This window comes from Mytilus trossulus, chromosome 14 (genome assembly GCF_036588685.1).
Source record: "Mytilus trossulus isolate FHL-02 chromosome 14, PNRI_Mtr1.1.1.hap1, whole genome shotgun sequence".
NCBI lineage: Eukaryota > Metazoa > Mollusca > Bivalvia > Mytilida > Mytilidae > Mytilus > Mytilus trossulus.
The window spans coordinates 56,310,068-56,325,401 of NC_086386.1; the positions used below are offsets into that span (position 1 = coordinate 56,310,068).

The 15,334-nt window shown below is 32.1% G+C and overlaps 1 protein-coding gene across 1 annotated transcript in view; it reads left to right on the plus strand.

Moving 5' to 3' along the window:
• LOC134695646 (gem-associated protein 5-like) overlaps positions 1-15,334 on the plus strand; it is a 153,259-nt gene that overhangs the window by 42,445 nt on the left and 95,480 nt on the right. The window contains exons 13-16 of the mRNA XM_063556963.1: positions 791-936; positions 1,477-1,645; positions 4,818-5,036; positions 13,869-14,048. Of these exons, the coding sequence (XP_063413033.1) occupies positions 791-936; positions 1,477-1,645; positions 4,818-5,036; positions 13,869-14,048 (714 nt within the window). The remainder of the gene's footprint in view (positions 1-790; positions 937-1,476; positions 1,646-4,817; positions 5,037-13,868; positions 14,049-15,334) is intronic.

Here is a 15,334-nt window from a genome sequence, read left to right on the forward strand (position 1 = left end):
AACGTGTTTATATATAAAAAGAAGATGGGGTATGATTGCCAATGACACAGAAATTAAAAACTATAGGTAACTGTACTGCCTTCAACAATGAGCAAAGCCCACACCTAATAGTAGTTATAAAAGGCTATGAAAAGACAAATTTAGAACAATTTATTTGATGAAACTGAAGAAAAAAAATCAATTGATTTGTTTCATTTTTTCATGTTTGGGACTTTTATAGAAGACTGTAAGGGCATGCATTTCATCTCAAAGGCTGTAAGATTAACTATAATTGTTTACATCCACTTTATTTGGATTTTTAAATGACATTTTTCTCATTGGCAATGAGCTCTGCACCATAAATTAAATGATGTACACTGTAGAATTACAGGCAATTAGAAGTCATTGTTGGTGTTTTCTTTTCTATACAAAATTAAAAAAAAATATTCTGGATAATCTTTCATGAATGTTTTTCCCCATTCTGCATCATTGGCAATTAAAGAACAGAAAAGAGATTTATAATGTTAAAATAATTGCAGTACTATAAAGTCATGAATAAACAAATTTGGTAAAGTATGAATAAACAAACTTTCGATTGAATTGTTTTACATTGTCTTATTGGGGCCTTTTATAGCTGACTTTATGCGGTATGGGCTTTGCTCATTGTTGAAGGCCGTACAGTGAACTATAATTGTTAATGTTTGTGTCATTTTGGCCTTTTGTGGATAGTTGTCTCATTGGCTATCATACCATATCTTCTTTTTTATATTGAAGAGTTTAAGTTACATGAATTTATATTCACTATTTTCAGAAGCTGATAAAGATGGAAAAGAACTCCTGATTATAACTGAACCCTGGAAGTCCTTGAGAGGTCACTGTCACAGAATTACAGGTCTGTCGTGGAGTACACACTGTGATGGATTTATAGCATCTTCGTCCTATGATGGACAGGCAATGGTTAGTACTCAGTGGTCAAGGATATTCATCGGTGGAGGTGCTGTCTATCAGCAGTTTGATAAAATATAATTTTGATCATCGAGAATCTTGATATTTCCTCGACAATAGAACATGTTGAAAACGTTTGTATTCACCAAAATACAAATTTCTTACAACATTGTATGACTGACTGGTAATAAAATTCATACTTTTTAGCATTTAGATATTTTGATGTATTCTGAATAAGGTTTTTTTCCAGATTTTATTGTTCTAAGGAGGGGGGAGGAAGGTACTTTTATTAAAATTTGATGGGTGGTGGTTATTTTAGAGAAATTGCTTGAACATTTAAATTAGATATCAAATTTACGATGTTTGCATGGTGGGGTCAAATAAAAGTGCCTTCCTCCCCCATCATTTACTTTTGGAACAACCCTAACCTGAGTCCTTGCTGGCAGCTGGCATAATACAGTTCTTTATTCACAGAACTCCATGCTTTCTAAAATTTTTGGAAAGTGGGGCTTTAACATTTTTATCATAAAAAAATGTCATTATTTGTTTCAGGTGTGGAGCATAGAAACAGAGCAGATGTTAGCATGTTACCGTGGACACAAGGGGAGGTTACTCACAATACAGTGGAGTGGTCAGGAAAAAGATGTGGTGTTTACAGGGGGAGAGGATTTTTCTTTCCATAAATGGAGGTTAACAGATCACCTACCATCTGAAACTAATGGTAAGATATTAGAAGAACATAAACTAGGCCAACCTTAAAAATATGTTTGTATGCATTTTTGTCGAGCCTTCGACTTTAGTCGAAAAAGCGAGACATAGCGATCCTACTTTCCGTCGGCGTCGTCGTCGGCGGCGTCCACAAATATTCACTCTGTGGTTAAAGTTTTTAAAATTTTAATAACTTTCTTAAACTATACTGGATTTCTACCAAACTTGGACAGAAGCTTGTTTATGATCATAAGATAGTATCCAGAAGTGAATTTTGTAAAAATAAAATTCCATTTTTTCAGTATTTTACTTATAAATGGACTTAGTTTTTCTGCCGGGAAACATTACATTCACTCTGTGGTTAAAGTTTTTAAAATTTGAATAACTTTCGTAAACTATCCTGGGTTTGTACCAAACTTGGACAGAAGCTTGTTTATGATCATAAGATAGTATCCAGAAGTAAATTTTTTTAAAATAAATTTCCATTTTTTCCGTATTTTACTTATAAATGGACTTAGTTTTTCTGCCGGGAAACATTACATTCACTCTGTGGTTAAAGTTTTTGAAATTTTAATAACTTTCTTAAACTATACTTGATTTCTACCAAACTTGGACAGAAGCTTGTTTATGATCATAAGATAGTATCCAGAAGTAAATTTTTTAAAAATAAATTTCAATTTTTTCAGTATTTTACTTTTAAATGGACTTAAGATTTTCTACCAGGAAACAACACATGCACTTTGTAGTTAAAGTTTGAATTTTTTAAATAACTTTCTTCTTTCCTATACCATTTTGGATTTGTACCAAACTTGGACAGAAGCTTTTTTATGATCAAAAGCTAGTATCGAGAAGGAAATTTTGTTAAAATTTTGTACCTGTGTATCTGTATTATACTTATAAATGGACTTAGTTTTTCTTCCAGTTAACATTACATACAGTCTGCAGTTAAAGTTTTAAAACATTTATTAGATTCATAAACTATCTTGGATTTTTACCAAACCTGGACAGAAGCTTTTTACGATCAAAAGATAGTATCAACAGGAATAATTTTATTGATTTTTTTCCTCATTTTTGTTGAGCCTGTGATTAACAGCAAAAGTAGGAGAGACACTGGGTTCCGCGGAACCCTTACGAATTTTTTCTATTGTACCTTAAGACTGCATGGTCAGTAGGTAGGAAAAATATTTTATTCTATCAGCCAAAATTAAGTTTAAACTAGTACCCGGTAGTATGCAAACCAAGTGTCTTGTGAAGAAAAAACATTTCAAAACAACAAATACACTGATAACCAACATGAAATGAACAGGCATTTTCAGGTAAAAACCTTTTATTAAAACTGAAACTTTACATAGTGTCATTTTACAATTTATGACATAAAAATATTATGAATTCTGGAAACGACCCAAAATTCTGGATCGTTTCAATAGAAGTATTGAAAATAATTTCTTCAAATTAAAAGCAATACAATTTTCATAGCTGGGCTGATTTTTGAAGGTCTGTTTGTAAACTGCAAACAAATAATATTTTAAGTTAAGCCCTACCTACCCTTCCAGTGCACCAGGGTCCACCATCATTTTTGGTACCTTTCAGGTTGCTCAGGCTTAAGTTTTCTGTATATATAAATAAGAAGATGTGGTATGATTGCTAATGAGACAACTATCCACAGTATCATGTGACACAAATTAACAACTGTAGGTCACTGTAAATGTAGGATAACAGGAATTGTGTTACTCTTTTCTGGACTACTTGAATAAAACTGAGGATAGAAATAAGGAATGTGCCATAGAGACAACAGCACGATCATAGAGAAGACAACAGCAGAAGGTCACCAACAGGTCTTAAATGTATTTCCTATTTTCCCTTTAGCTCTGATGTTGCAGAATTTAACAACTGTAGGTCAGCTTACATGTAGGAAATAAAATCAGGTCTTGAATGTATTTCCTATTTTCCCTTTAGCTCTGATGTTGCAGAAATTAACAACTGTAGGTCAGCTTACTTGTAGGAAATCAAATCAGGTCTTGAATGTATTTCCTATTTTCCCTTTAGCTCTGATGTTGCAGAATTTAACAACTGTAGGTCAGCTTACTTGTAGGAAATAAAATCAGGTCTTGAATGTATTTCCTATTTTCCCTTTAGCTCTGATGTTGCAGAAATTAACAACTGTAGGTCAGCTTACTTGTAGGAAATCAAATCAGGTCTTGAATGTATGTCATATTTTCCCTTTAGCTCTGATGTTGCAGAAATTAACAACTGTTACGGTCAGCTTACATGTAGGAAATCAAATCAGGTCTTGAATGTATGTCATATTTTCCCTTTAGCTCTGATGTTGCAGAAATTAACAACTGTAGGTCAGCTTATTTGTAGGAAATCAAATCAGGTCTTGAATGTATGTCATATTTTCCCTTTAGCTCTGATGTTGCAGATATTAACAACTGTAGGTCAGCTTACATGTAGGAAATCAAATCAGGTCTTGAATGTATGTCATATTTTCCCTTTAGCTCTGATGTTGCAGATATTAACAACTGTAGGTCAGCTTACATGTAGGAAATCAAATCAGGTCTTGAATGTATGTCATATTTTCCCTTTAGCTCTGATGTTGCAGAAATAAAAAACTGTAGGTCAGCTTACATGTAGGAAATCAAATCAGGTCTTGAATGTATTTCCTATTTTCCCTTTAGCTCTGATGTTGCAGAATTTAACAACTGTAGGTCAGCTTACTTGTAGGAAATCAAATCAGGTCTTGAATGTATTTCCTATTTTCCCTTTAGCTCTGATGTTGCAGAATTTAACAACTGTAGGTCAGCTTACATGTAGGAAATCAAATCAGGTCTTGAATGTATGTCATATTTTCCCTTTAGCTCTGATGTTGCAGAATTTAACAACTGTAGGTCAGCTTACATGTAGGAAATCAAATATTCATGAATATAAAAGTTATACATAGATACTCATGAAAATATATGAATCAGTAGGTAAAAAGTTTATCAACAATAAAATATCTGTTAATCCAGGATAACTCCTGATTACAATAGGTGTTAACCAAGAAAAAAAAAGGTCAATCCTGAATTCCTGCAAAAAAAGACACGATTTGGTAATTCTAAACAAGGTCCTTCTGTCCCTCATATGTGCCTTAAATCTACCATCACCAATGCTTTTCAAATAAGTCGCATGTTATGGTTAATTTTCAGTGGTGAGGAAGAAAAGAGTAAAGACAAGAGGAGGAGGAAAAAACAAAAAAGCAACAGATGGAGCCACTGAGCAGGAAGATGCCGAAAATGTTGTCATGGTCAAAGAAAATGGGTTGGATCTGAATGTAGATGAGCAGGAGTCAATGGAAGCTCTGATTAATAGCAAGAAACAGCTGCTACAAAAACAGGAAGTAGATGAAAAGGGAGATAATTCTCAAAGTAAGTTGAATACTTGTACCTGTCATGTTGTACTTTTAAGCTTGTTACAAGGGAGGAATGTGTTTTTTCATATATAAGGGTATACAATAAACTGCTGCTTTTAGTTTTCAACCTCTGACAATGAAAAATCATTGGACATGCCAAAATTGTGTAAAATTGCATGACATTCCAAAATGTGTGTAAAAACACACAACATGCCAAAATGCTTGTAAAAACACATGATATGCCAAAATACATGTACTAAAGCATAATATGCCAAAATGCATGTAAAAACACGTGACAAGCCAAAATACTTGTAAAACACATGACATGCCAAAATACTTGTAAAACACATGACATGCCCAAATGTGTGTAAAAACACATGACATGTCAAAATGTGTGTAAAAACACATGACATGTCAAAATGTGTGTAAAAACACATGGCATGTCAAAATGTGTAAAAAAAATGCACCACATGCCAAAATGCCTGTTCAAATACATGACGTGTTAAAATGCGGGAAAATATACAACAAACACAATAAGAGGCCACTCGAAGAAACTTATAAAACAACGAAGTCGTCTGGATCTCAGAAAGTACTTTTTCACCAACAGAGTAGTAGACATATGGAACAGCCTCCCTGAAGAAGTTATTTCAACAAAAACCTTAAACACTTTCAAAAACAGATTAGATAAATTTTGGGCCAACCAACCATTAATGTATGCTTTTGAAGCAGAATACCAAATTCTATCCGGAAGTGAGAAACGAACAATTAAATATAACGATGAAGTAGAGCAGAATATATTGGTGCAACAGTGCCAGTGTTCTGAAGATCCATAGGTATCCAAAGGTATGACATGCAGAAATGCATGCATGTTTTGTGTGTTAATATTTTTGTTTTGATATTTTGTTTTGATTGGTTCCTGCCATATCTATTTATACTGAAACAGAGTTGGTTCACTAACTCATAGTTTTAGTCCTAAAATCTGAAATTGTAATAATAAGGTGAAAACTTTGTTTAAATACATGTAAGTTAAAATGGCCAATTTCAGTTTTAGTGTAAACATATTTTCACTGATTGCGTCATAAGTGATGTTATTATGGATCTTTGTATAAACAAGTTTAAGGTGAACAACCATATAAATTTTCTGAACAATTTTATGACACCTATCAATTTATAATGTACATTTCATTAGGGACTATCATTTGCTCTTGATTTTTTTTCTTCCATTTTCATAGTACATGTACCTTCTGATATGTGTTTTTTTTTTTTTTTTTTTTTTTTTTTTTTTGTCTCTCAACATATATATATATTCTAGTAATTCAGCAACCATGTTCGTCAAAGTTTCATAAGATTACTCGCCAAAACGTAATACTAAAAATAAATTAAAGACTGAAAGTATAATTATATATACATAATATCTTAAATTATGTTATATGAATTTAAGGCGCAATTACTACATAAGTAAGCCGCCTTCCAAAACCAATAACAACAACAACAACAATAAACTAAGTTTAAACCATATCATTAATCCCTGTGGACCTTGATTGACATCTTCTTCAATTATGTGGCCTATTACAATAATAAAGTGCTAGATCCATTTTTAGATGATAATGATGTATTTGACAGATGTCAACTTTTTTATGAAATTATTAGAATTGCATAACTTTGATTACCGTGTTATTACAGTTAATTTGAAGTGTGGATATATTGATTGAGATTTGGACAGAATCTGTCTGTGATAAAAAGGAAGATGTTTTTGACAAACCTAATTTACTTTTAGGATGATTTTTTTTGAAATTTTAGCATATTAAACTTCACTCAAAAGAGGTATATATAGATAGTTGATTAATTTTGTAATTTGGATGATACTAAAATGTTCAAGGGATTTTGGATTGAAACTAAATTTTTTTTCATGTATAATTAAAGAACTATTTCATTTTTCGTTTTTCTTTTAAAATTTGAAATAAAAGAAGGAATAAGGTACTAAGGGGGCAAATAAAGAATACTGGAATCAAAGAAAAATAAATATGGATAACAGGGAGGGGGGAATCATAGTTCAGAAAAACTCTACACATCCATTTAAATATTGGACAACATAAACTGCGGGTGAGGTCAGGTGCTGAGGATCAATGGTCAAGGGTCATCTGTTCTTACTCCATTTAAGGTTGTTGATAACACTACAGGAAGATAACTCTAAAAATCAGCTGAATGTGTTAATATTGTTCTATTTTTAAGAAAATATTAAGCATCTCAATGAACAAAATTAGTGTTTGCCAAACTGCTATATGTTCAACACAATACAGCAAGCTCTAATTCTACTTAACAACATGTGATTTCCTTTCTGATCACACGTATAAAGGTATATTTCCAGACATGTAGATCACCATAGCTGTTGTTGGCATAACCTTTTAAAAATTTGAATCCTTAATGCTCTTCAATTTCGTACTTTATTTGGTCTTTTCAACTGTTTGATTCAAGCCTCACTGATTAGTTTTAATACAGCAGCAAAAAAAAAATTGTGGTTGTATATTGGTATCATGTCATTGTCTTCATCAGCCTCGTCCCAAGAAAGTTGGTTTCTGGACTTAAGTATTAGTAAAAAAGAAAATATGAAATTTAAACATAAGGTTTATAACCACAAAAGGAAGGTTGGGATTAATTTTGGGGGTTATGATCCCAACAGGTTCGGAACAAGGGACCAAAAAGAGACCCAAAAGACATTTTTCTAGTTTCCAGACAATAAGTTTTGTTTAAGTGTATGGATCTCTTTGAAATTATACCACAAGTTTCCATACCACAAAGGGATGTTTAGGATTGGCAATGGGGGGTTATGGCTCAAACCATTTAGAAATAGGGGCAAAAAGGGGAAAAAACAAGAGTTTCTTGGTTAAAGGACAATTGACAATTGTAAAAAGCAGTGTAAGGGAGGTTATCCAAACATAATGGTTTTTTTTTCATATCAGATTAAAAGAAAATTGATTCATATACTTTTTTTTTGCAAGGAAAAGGGGGGGGGGTATTTTTTTTTTTTAGGTTGGGGTCAATATGAAACAGCATATAGTGTATTGCACAAATAAAGGGGGGCAGGGCAATTCACATCAGAATAGTGTTTTGCACAAAAGCAAAACATTGAGTATAAATTCAAATCATATAAACAATTCAAAGTTCTTTGACTACAGTACCTATGATGTGTCAAATATTTCATTACAATCCAAATTCAGTCCTATATCCAGCGTGAATATTGTGTCCATTTTTGTCCCAACAGTTCAGGGAAAGACCTCTCTGGCTGTATCCTGCTCTATGAAGCAAATAATTTGAAGATGAAAAACTTGTCTGCCATAAAAAAAATATTAATCCTTATATCTGTTATGAGTTCATTGATATAGGACTATTTTTTAAAGTTCGACCAATTTTTTGCTTAAGGTGGTACCCAACACTTTCCCTAAAATAAATTTGGCTCGTTTAATTTTCATAAAATTTTTACAAAGTATTTACTTTGACCCTCTGACAAAAATATAAAAAAAAATCAAAAATTTTTTACCAACCCTTTAGTCAGAAAAATTACACTGGTTATATAGCAGTTTGACAAACACTTGTTTTGATCATTGAGAAGCTTAACATTTCCTTAACAATACAACGTCATTAAAACGTTCTGCTAATTTTACAGAGTTATCTCCATGTAGTGTTAGGTACCACCTTAATACAGACAACTTTTTCAACAAATTTTCTGGCGAGTATATAGTTGAGGTGAAAGTTTTGATTGTTAGGCAATTTACAAAAAGAACAAAATCACACTTTTTATATGCTAGAAGTTCGAATAAAGACATATTTGAGGCGGTAGGAACAGCCATGTTGAGGTACATACCACTTTTTAGCATTACAAAAGTTAGTACTGACCTTGAGGCTAGATTGACCTTTTTCTATTATAGTATTAACCATTTATCTAAATTATAAAAAAGTGAGTTTTATTGGCCACAAAGATCATATCATCAAGAAAAAGCAATTTTGTAATCCTTTGTGAGAAATCTTACAAGGTTCTTGAATTTCAATCTAATCTGAAAGACATTTCAAGGTTGTTTTTTCTAACTATAAAAATAATCTGATATTTTATTTGTCTAGAATGAAAAAATGATGGTTGTATTTATATCAATTTATTCAACCTTGTCAATGAAAGTATTGTGTTAAATTATTTCTGACAAATGAATGAGTTATAACAGATACAAAAGACATCATAATGAAGCTACAGATTGAGAGATATTGAGCTCATAACAACCAGGGATGAACTCATGTGCTCTGGAAGGGTCACGAATAGATGTATTTTCTCAGTCTAATTCTCTTATTCAAAGGAGTAGGCCTGTTTAAGACCCCTTTTTTGCCCCAAAATATAGCGTTTTGTCCTCCATTTCTTAAAAAATCACAAAAGTTCCTGTAAAATTTGGCATCTTACTTTTCTATATTTACATTTGTATAAAGCTCAGCAATTTTTGTGTCTTTAAGGTGATAATTGAAATGTCTTAAGATCTTTTAAGTATAGAAATGTTGTATCACACTTAATACAGTGTAGAGCAGTTTGATTAGATATGGAAAGTATGCTATGGTAATGTAATAACAGAGTTATGTAATTGCTTGTATTACCAATATATCATATTCAAATAAAAGTCGATTTAATGTGGACTTTCTGGTGCCAACATAGATTTCTTAAGTGGGACAAAACCATTATGACAAACAAAATGCTGCAGACAAAATAATGAAAAGAGATTTTTCTGGTAAATCAGTCATGAATTTATGGTACAACTAGTTTAAATATACCATTGAATTGTATAATGTGATTTTTCTGGTAAATCAGTCTTGAATTAATGGTACATTTAGTTTAAAAATGCCATTGAATTGTATAATGATGTCCAACTATCAATATGAAAATCATTAGATGTAGTATGATTGCAAAAGAGACAAATAACTACCAGAATTAATTGATGTAAATGTTAGCAACTGAGTGTCAACAGCATTGCCTTCAACAATGAGCCTTCCCAAACTGTACAGCAAGCTTTAACAGACTCAGACAGAACAAAATGGAAAATATCATAAAAAAGTGAGGAAATGAACAGCTTGATTTATGCAAAAAAAGAGAAATAAATAAAATATAAACAATAGATATAGAAGATGTGGTAGGAGTGCCAATGAGACAACTCTCCATCCAAGTCACAATTTTTAAAAGTAAACCATTATATTTCAAAGTACGATCTCCAACACAGAGCTTTGGCTAAAACCAAACAGCAAGCTACAAAGGGCTTAAGATTAATTTTACACTTAAAGATTTTTTGTGAAAAGGGCTACAGATTTATGACTTGGGGTCAGGTGCAAGTATGAAACTCAGCAACACACAACAACCACAAGTACCGATACAGACCATGTCTTTAGATAGGCTCATACAAAATGTGTCTGGTTCATACCTTGACCTATAATGGTTTGCTTTTATACATTGTTACTTGGATCATACCACATTTTCCTATATCTATTTACATTAACCTTGTTCCAGGAATTTCTATGGATGGTATATACTGTGGATTCATTTATTTTCATTGGTTCACATTTTTCCTGGATTGGGGACTATTTGCATTTTTATGGAAATTTGATTTCGTGGTCATACCAAAGTAGTAGAGATGCATATAAGACTATATAGGAAATTTGTAATTTGTTGAACATTTAATTTCATGAATCAACTGTAACAACAAAATCCACAATAACTGGAATCCCACAAATAATAATGGCACCTCAGTAGTTGATTGACAAGATACAGGAGAGTCAGTTTTGCACCAATAACTGCTACAAAGAAACCGGTCAATCGTTAGATGATGCAGAGTGTATTGAAGGAGACTTTAGGTGTGCACTCTGTCCGTCTGTCCGTCTTGTCTGTCCACCCATCAGTCCAGCAAATCAATTTCCACATTTTTTCTTCTTGATTGAAGATATTGATTTAACATTTGGTAAATAATTTATCATGACAAGTTACAGATCTAGTTCAAAATTTTTAGGCCTGATTCTTTTGTGCAAAGTTATTGCCCTTGGACATCGAGAGAAAATTCATTTGAATAATCAATAGAATGTTGACCATTATGACAGTATTTTATAAAATTTCATACAGGTTTGAATGAATATGACGATTTGTAAAATATTAATTTCACTGTAAAAATGATCAATTGATATTTTTCTAGTGCATACGTTTCTGCTGCAAGTGGTTCATTTCTATTGATTAAAACATGTTAAATGAAAGCAGTATAATTTCATTTGCTATTTTCTAAGCTAATGATCACTTAAGAGTTTAATTGATGACTTTTTGATTGGATTTTCTGCAATTTGCCATTTTGAAATGTTTGTTTTTTTACTTTACAACTCTCTAAATTCCATTTTTTACACGGAATTTATTTCTGTCATGAGGTATTTATCCCATCACACGTACTTGTTGATTGCATGTGTAATGTTTATATTTGCGACAAATAAATCGGTTAATTACAGCATGTTCAAATGTTACAACTACAGCATCAATAATCACAGTGTATACAGTGGCAGTTTGTACTTCAGTCTTCATGATAGTTAGGAGCCAATCTGCCAGAAAACCATGCAAAACCGTCCGAATGCCATTTTTGCCAAATAAGTTCATATTTGGCACATTGGTGCACCTTATTAATGTAATTTAAACACACAAAAAAATTTCTGGAAATTTTAAACCGATCTTGATTTTTTTGGGGCGCCATCTTGTAACAGCTGAAATTGCTCAAAAACATCAAAAATAAGCCTTTTTTGGCGGATTGGCTCTTAAGTTACACTTAGAAAAAATAACTTACAAACACTGCATTTATGTCTAACTAGGATAGAATTTCATTAAAATGAAAGTAGAAAATAAAAAAGTTTGAAAAGATATTTGAAAAAAAAGCTTTAATTATTATTGTAGTTAGTCTTTATGGTGGGGTTTGTGTTGCTCAGTGATCCTTAGTTGTATATGTTGTGTTTTGTATACTGTTGTTTGTTGTTGTTTTGTATTTTTTCTTCTTTTGCCATGGCATTGTCAAAATATTTTAGACTTATAGGTTTGAATTTTCCTTTGGTTTCTTACACCTCTCTTTTATGTTTTTTTGTCATGGTTGTCTTGAAAAAAAACCAAACCTCATCTTCAGCCTTGAACATTTGCAATGCCAAAATTAGAGTTTTGACCCCTATTTCATGGTCAACTGAACATAGAAAATGATATTGCAGATGGGGCATCCATGTCCTACATTGACACATTCTTGTTTTTGAATGACTTTTTAAAAGAGTTGTTCTGATTGTTTTCATCATTTTTTTTTAACTAATTAAGAAAGAGCAATAATTGGAATTGAACTTGAACAGTCAAAATGCTTAAGAAGTCGTATTTGCTGCTAATGCTTGGCCATGACTTTTAATTTTTTTTTGCTGAATCAGCTATTCAATTAATTTTACAACTAGGTTAAATACTAATGAGAATGGTTTGAAAATAAGGTTAATATTTCCTCATCTTTGCAATATAGCTGTTAAAGTTCTTGTCACCGTATTATGCTTCCGAATTAGCACTTTAGACTTCCTACTAACAGGAAGTTCTATTATCTTTTAAACATCGGCAGACGTTATTAAATTGTGTTCTGTGTCATTCGTTTAAATTGTTCTAACAGTTTATAAAAGTAGGTCAGATATTACAAGATAAGTACATGCAGATTATTGGAATATTAAACGATTATGTAGTTTCTACATTTTGTTGTAATAAAGATATAAGATACATTGCGCCATGATTATGGTATGCATTAAATGCACAATGAATTGCCATTGACATTTTAGATATCTGTTTCCGTAATCTACTAAAGATAGAGATTTTATTCAATTATCAACTAGAGATCTATTGATCTAGATAATTATGCTTTAACATGTCTTTTAAAGACAATGAGTTGCATATGTTTTGTTGCGAGTTCAATGGATGAGAATTTTTCTTTTTTTCATTCTTTGTTATTTAAAAAAAAAATTCTTAGTTTTAGTCTAGCTTCAATAAAGTTAAATAAAAGAGAGACTCTTATATAGGCATGTTGTTTCCAGTAATCACAGCATTTTTTCGAAAAGGGGGTGGGTTCCTAACCCAGGATAAAGAGTGTTTTTTAACAATATGTCCCCATGTGACATGCATTTATCGTCCCTCTGTATCCTCTGAGCTCTTTATGAGGAAAAAGCTATTCTGCATTACTTATGGCTCTTTTCTGTGTTTTTTAAATGAAAAGAAGACAAAAAATTTCAATCTATTAGAAACATTAAGTGTTATCAATGCATAATATACTTAATAGTGTGATCACCATGTACAATGTACAAAATACATTGCACAATTCTATTCGTTAAAACTATTGATAAATGCCAATAGTATCATGATGTATCAGGACCTAAACTTATTGTATTGAAATGTTAATTTTAATGAAGTTTTAATAATCGTCAAAACTTTGAAAGGATAAAACCTCTAATCAGAAATGACAATTATAGATCAGGCTGTCGATCTGTTTACGTGAAGTGCTCTCTGTTCATTAACTTATCAATATATAACATGCTTGTTAAATCGTAAGAATTGATGAACTGACACTTTCAGAAAAAAAAGAAATTTGTATTTTTAAAATAAAGATGTTTTACATTTATTGTGCAAATTAAATTAATGTACTTTATAAGGAGTTCAGTTTCTGTTTTTGAACTGTTGTACTATCATGACTATGTTCAACCTTAATTGCAAACTGATATCTGAAGTGATTGGGAAATCTTTTCCTGGAATCAATATCTTCAGTGGAATTTGAAAGGTCTCATTTTATTTTAGGTTCAGTATACAATGATGTTCAAGAAGTGTTGAAAAGCACATCATCACCCAAAGCAGACGACAGTACAGGGTCAGAGGTCACACCTGTGTCCAAGGAAGCTAGTTCACCAAACTGTACTAAAGTAACTGAAGTTCAGCCTGAATTTACTAAAATAAAGGAGAGAAAAGTTCTTAAACCTTGTGAGTATTTAAATATATTATTTCTTTTACTAACTATGACTGTGATTGAAATCTGTACTTAAGTTTTATGTATTTTTCCAAGTACCAATTTTCTTGGATGCAGGATTTAAAGTTGCATCTTTTAAAGCATACTCGGTTATGTTTTTATGGGTTAAAGACTATAGCAAATTAGTTTTTTCTTTCACTCACAATTCAACTTGTGGTTCACATAAACTATAGAAACAAGAAGATGCTGCATGATTGCTTAGGAGAAAATGTTTATCAGAGACAAATGGATCAGATGGACACCCATAGAAGTCACTGTCAAGCCTAGCGCAGTAAATAAAAGTGATATAGTATATATTTTTTTTAAAGATGTTGAAGTTTTACTAGTGTTACGAATTTACTGCTTAAGAATATAAAAAGAGTTCTACAGTTATATATTTTCTGATATCTCTATTAGTTTCCCATATCATCTTTTTATCGTTGAAAACTATCTAAAATCATCCCTTTATCCTTGGTTGCTATCAGACGCTTTACCTGTACAGTTGTTGCTAGGGTGCTCTCTTTGAGGTCCGCGTTAGAAGTATAAATAGTGGGTAGCTATTCAGTGTAAATTGTCATTTGTACCGAAGACAGCAGACAGTGAACATCGGAAAGGATGGAAATGAAGTAGTTCATAGCAGGCAGTCGGTAAGGTTTAAGTAAAGTGAAGTGCTTGGAACCTGCGGAAAGAATATAGAAAGGCTGAGACTGTTGGTTCGGTACAGATTGTCCAAACAGGGCTGGTGCTAAGGTTTGGCGTCTCACATCTCTCACTATTGCAGTGAGTGTTTGCTGACATACCATACCTTAGTGCTGCCCTGTTGTTCAGACAGTTATAGACATATATATTTTAATTAAGTTTTATACGTCGAAAGTTTACAACAGTTTGAATAGTTTCCATACATTTGTTTTTATTCAGGTTCCAGCCCGTATGATACATTCAGGTTCTAGCCCGTTTGATACATTAAGGTTTAGTCCTTCTAGACAGGTTCCAAACATTTAGGTTTCAGACAATAGTTCCAAACCGTCTGACCAGTTTCATACATTTAGGTTCCAGACAGGTTCCAAACATTTAGGTTTCAGCCAATAGTTCCAAACTGTCTGGCCCGTTTCATACATTTAGGTTTCAAACCAGTTCTATACATTTAGGTTCCAGACTATAGTTTCAAACAGTTGGTTTAAACAGTATCGGACAGAAAGGGTTTTAAACAGTTTAAATTCAACAAGTTCGGGTTAGGTTGATAGGTGTTGAAAATCGTTTT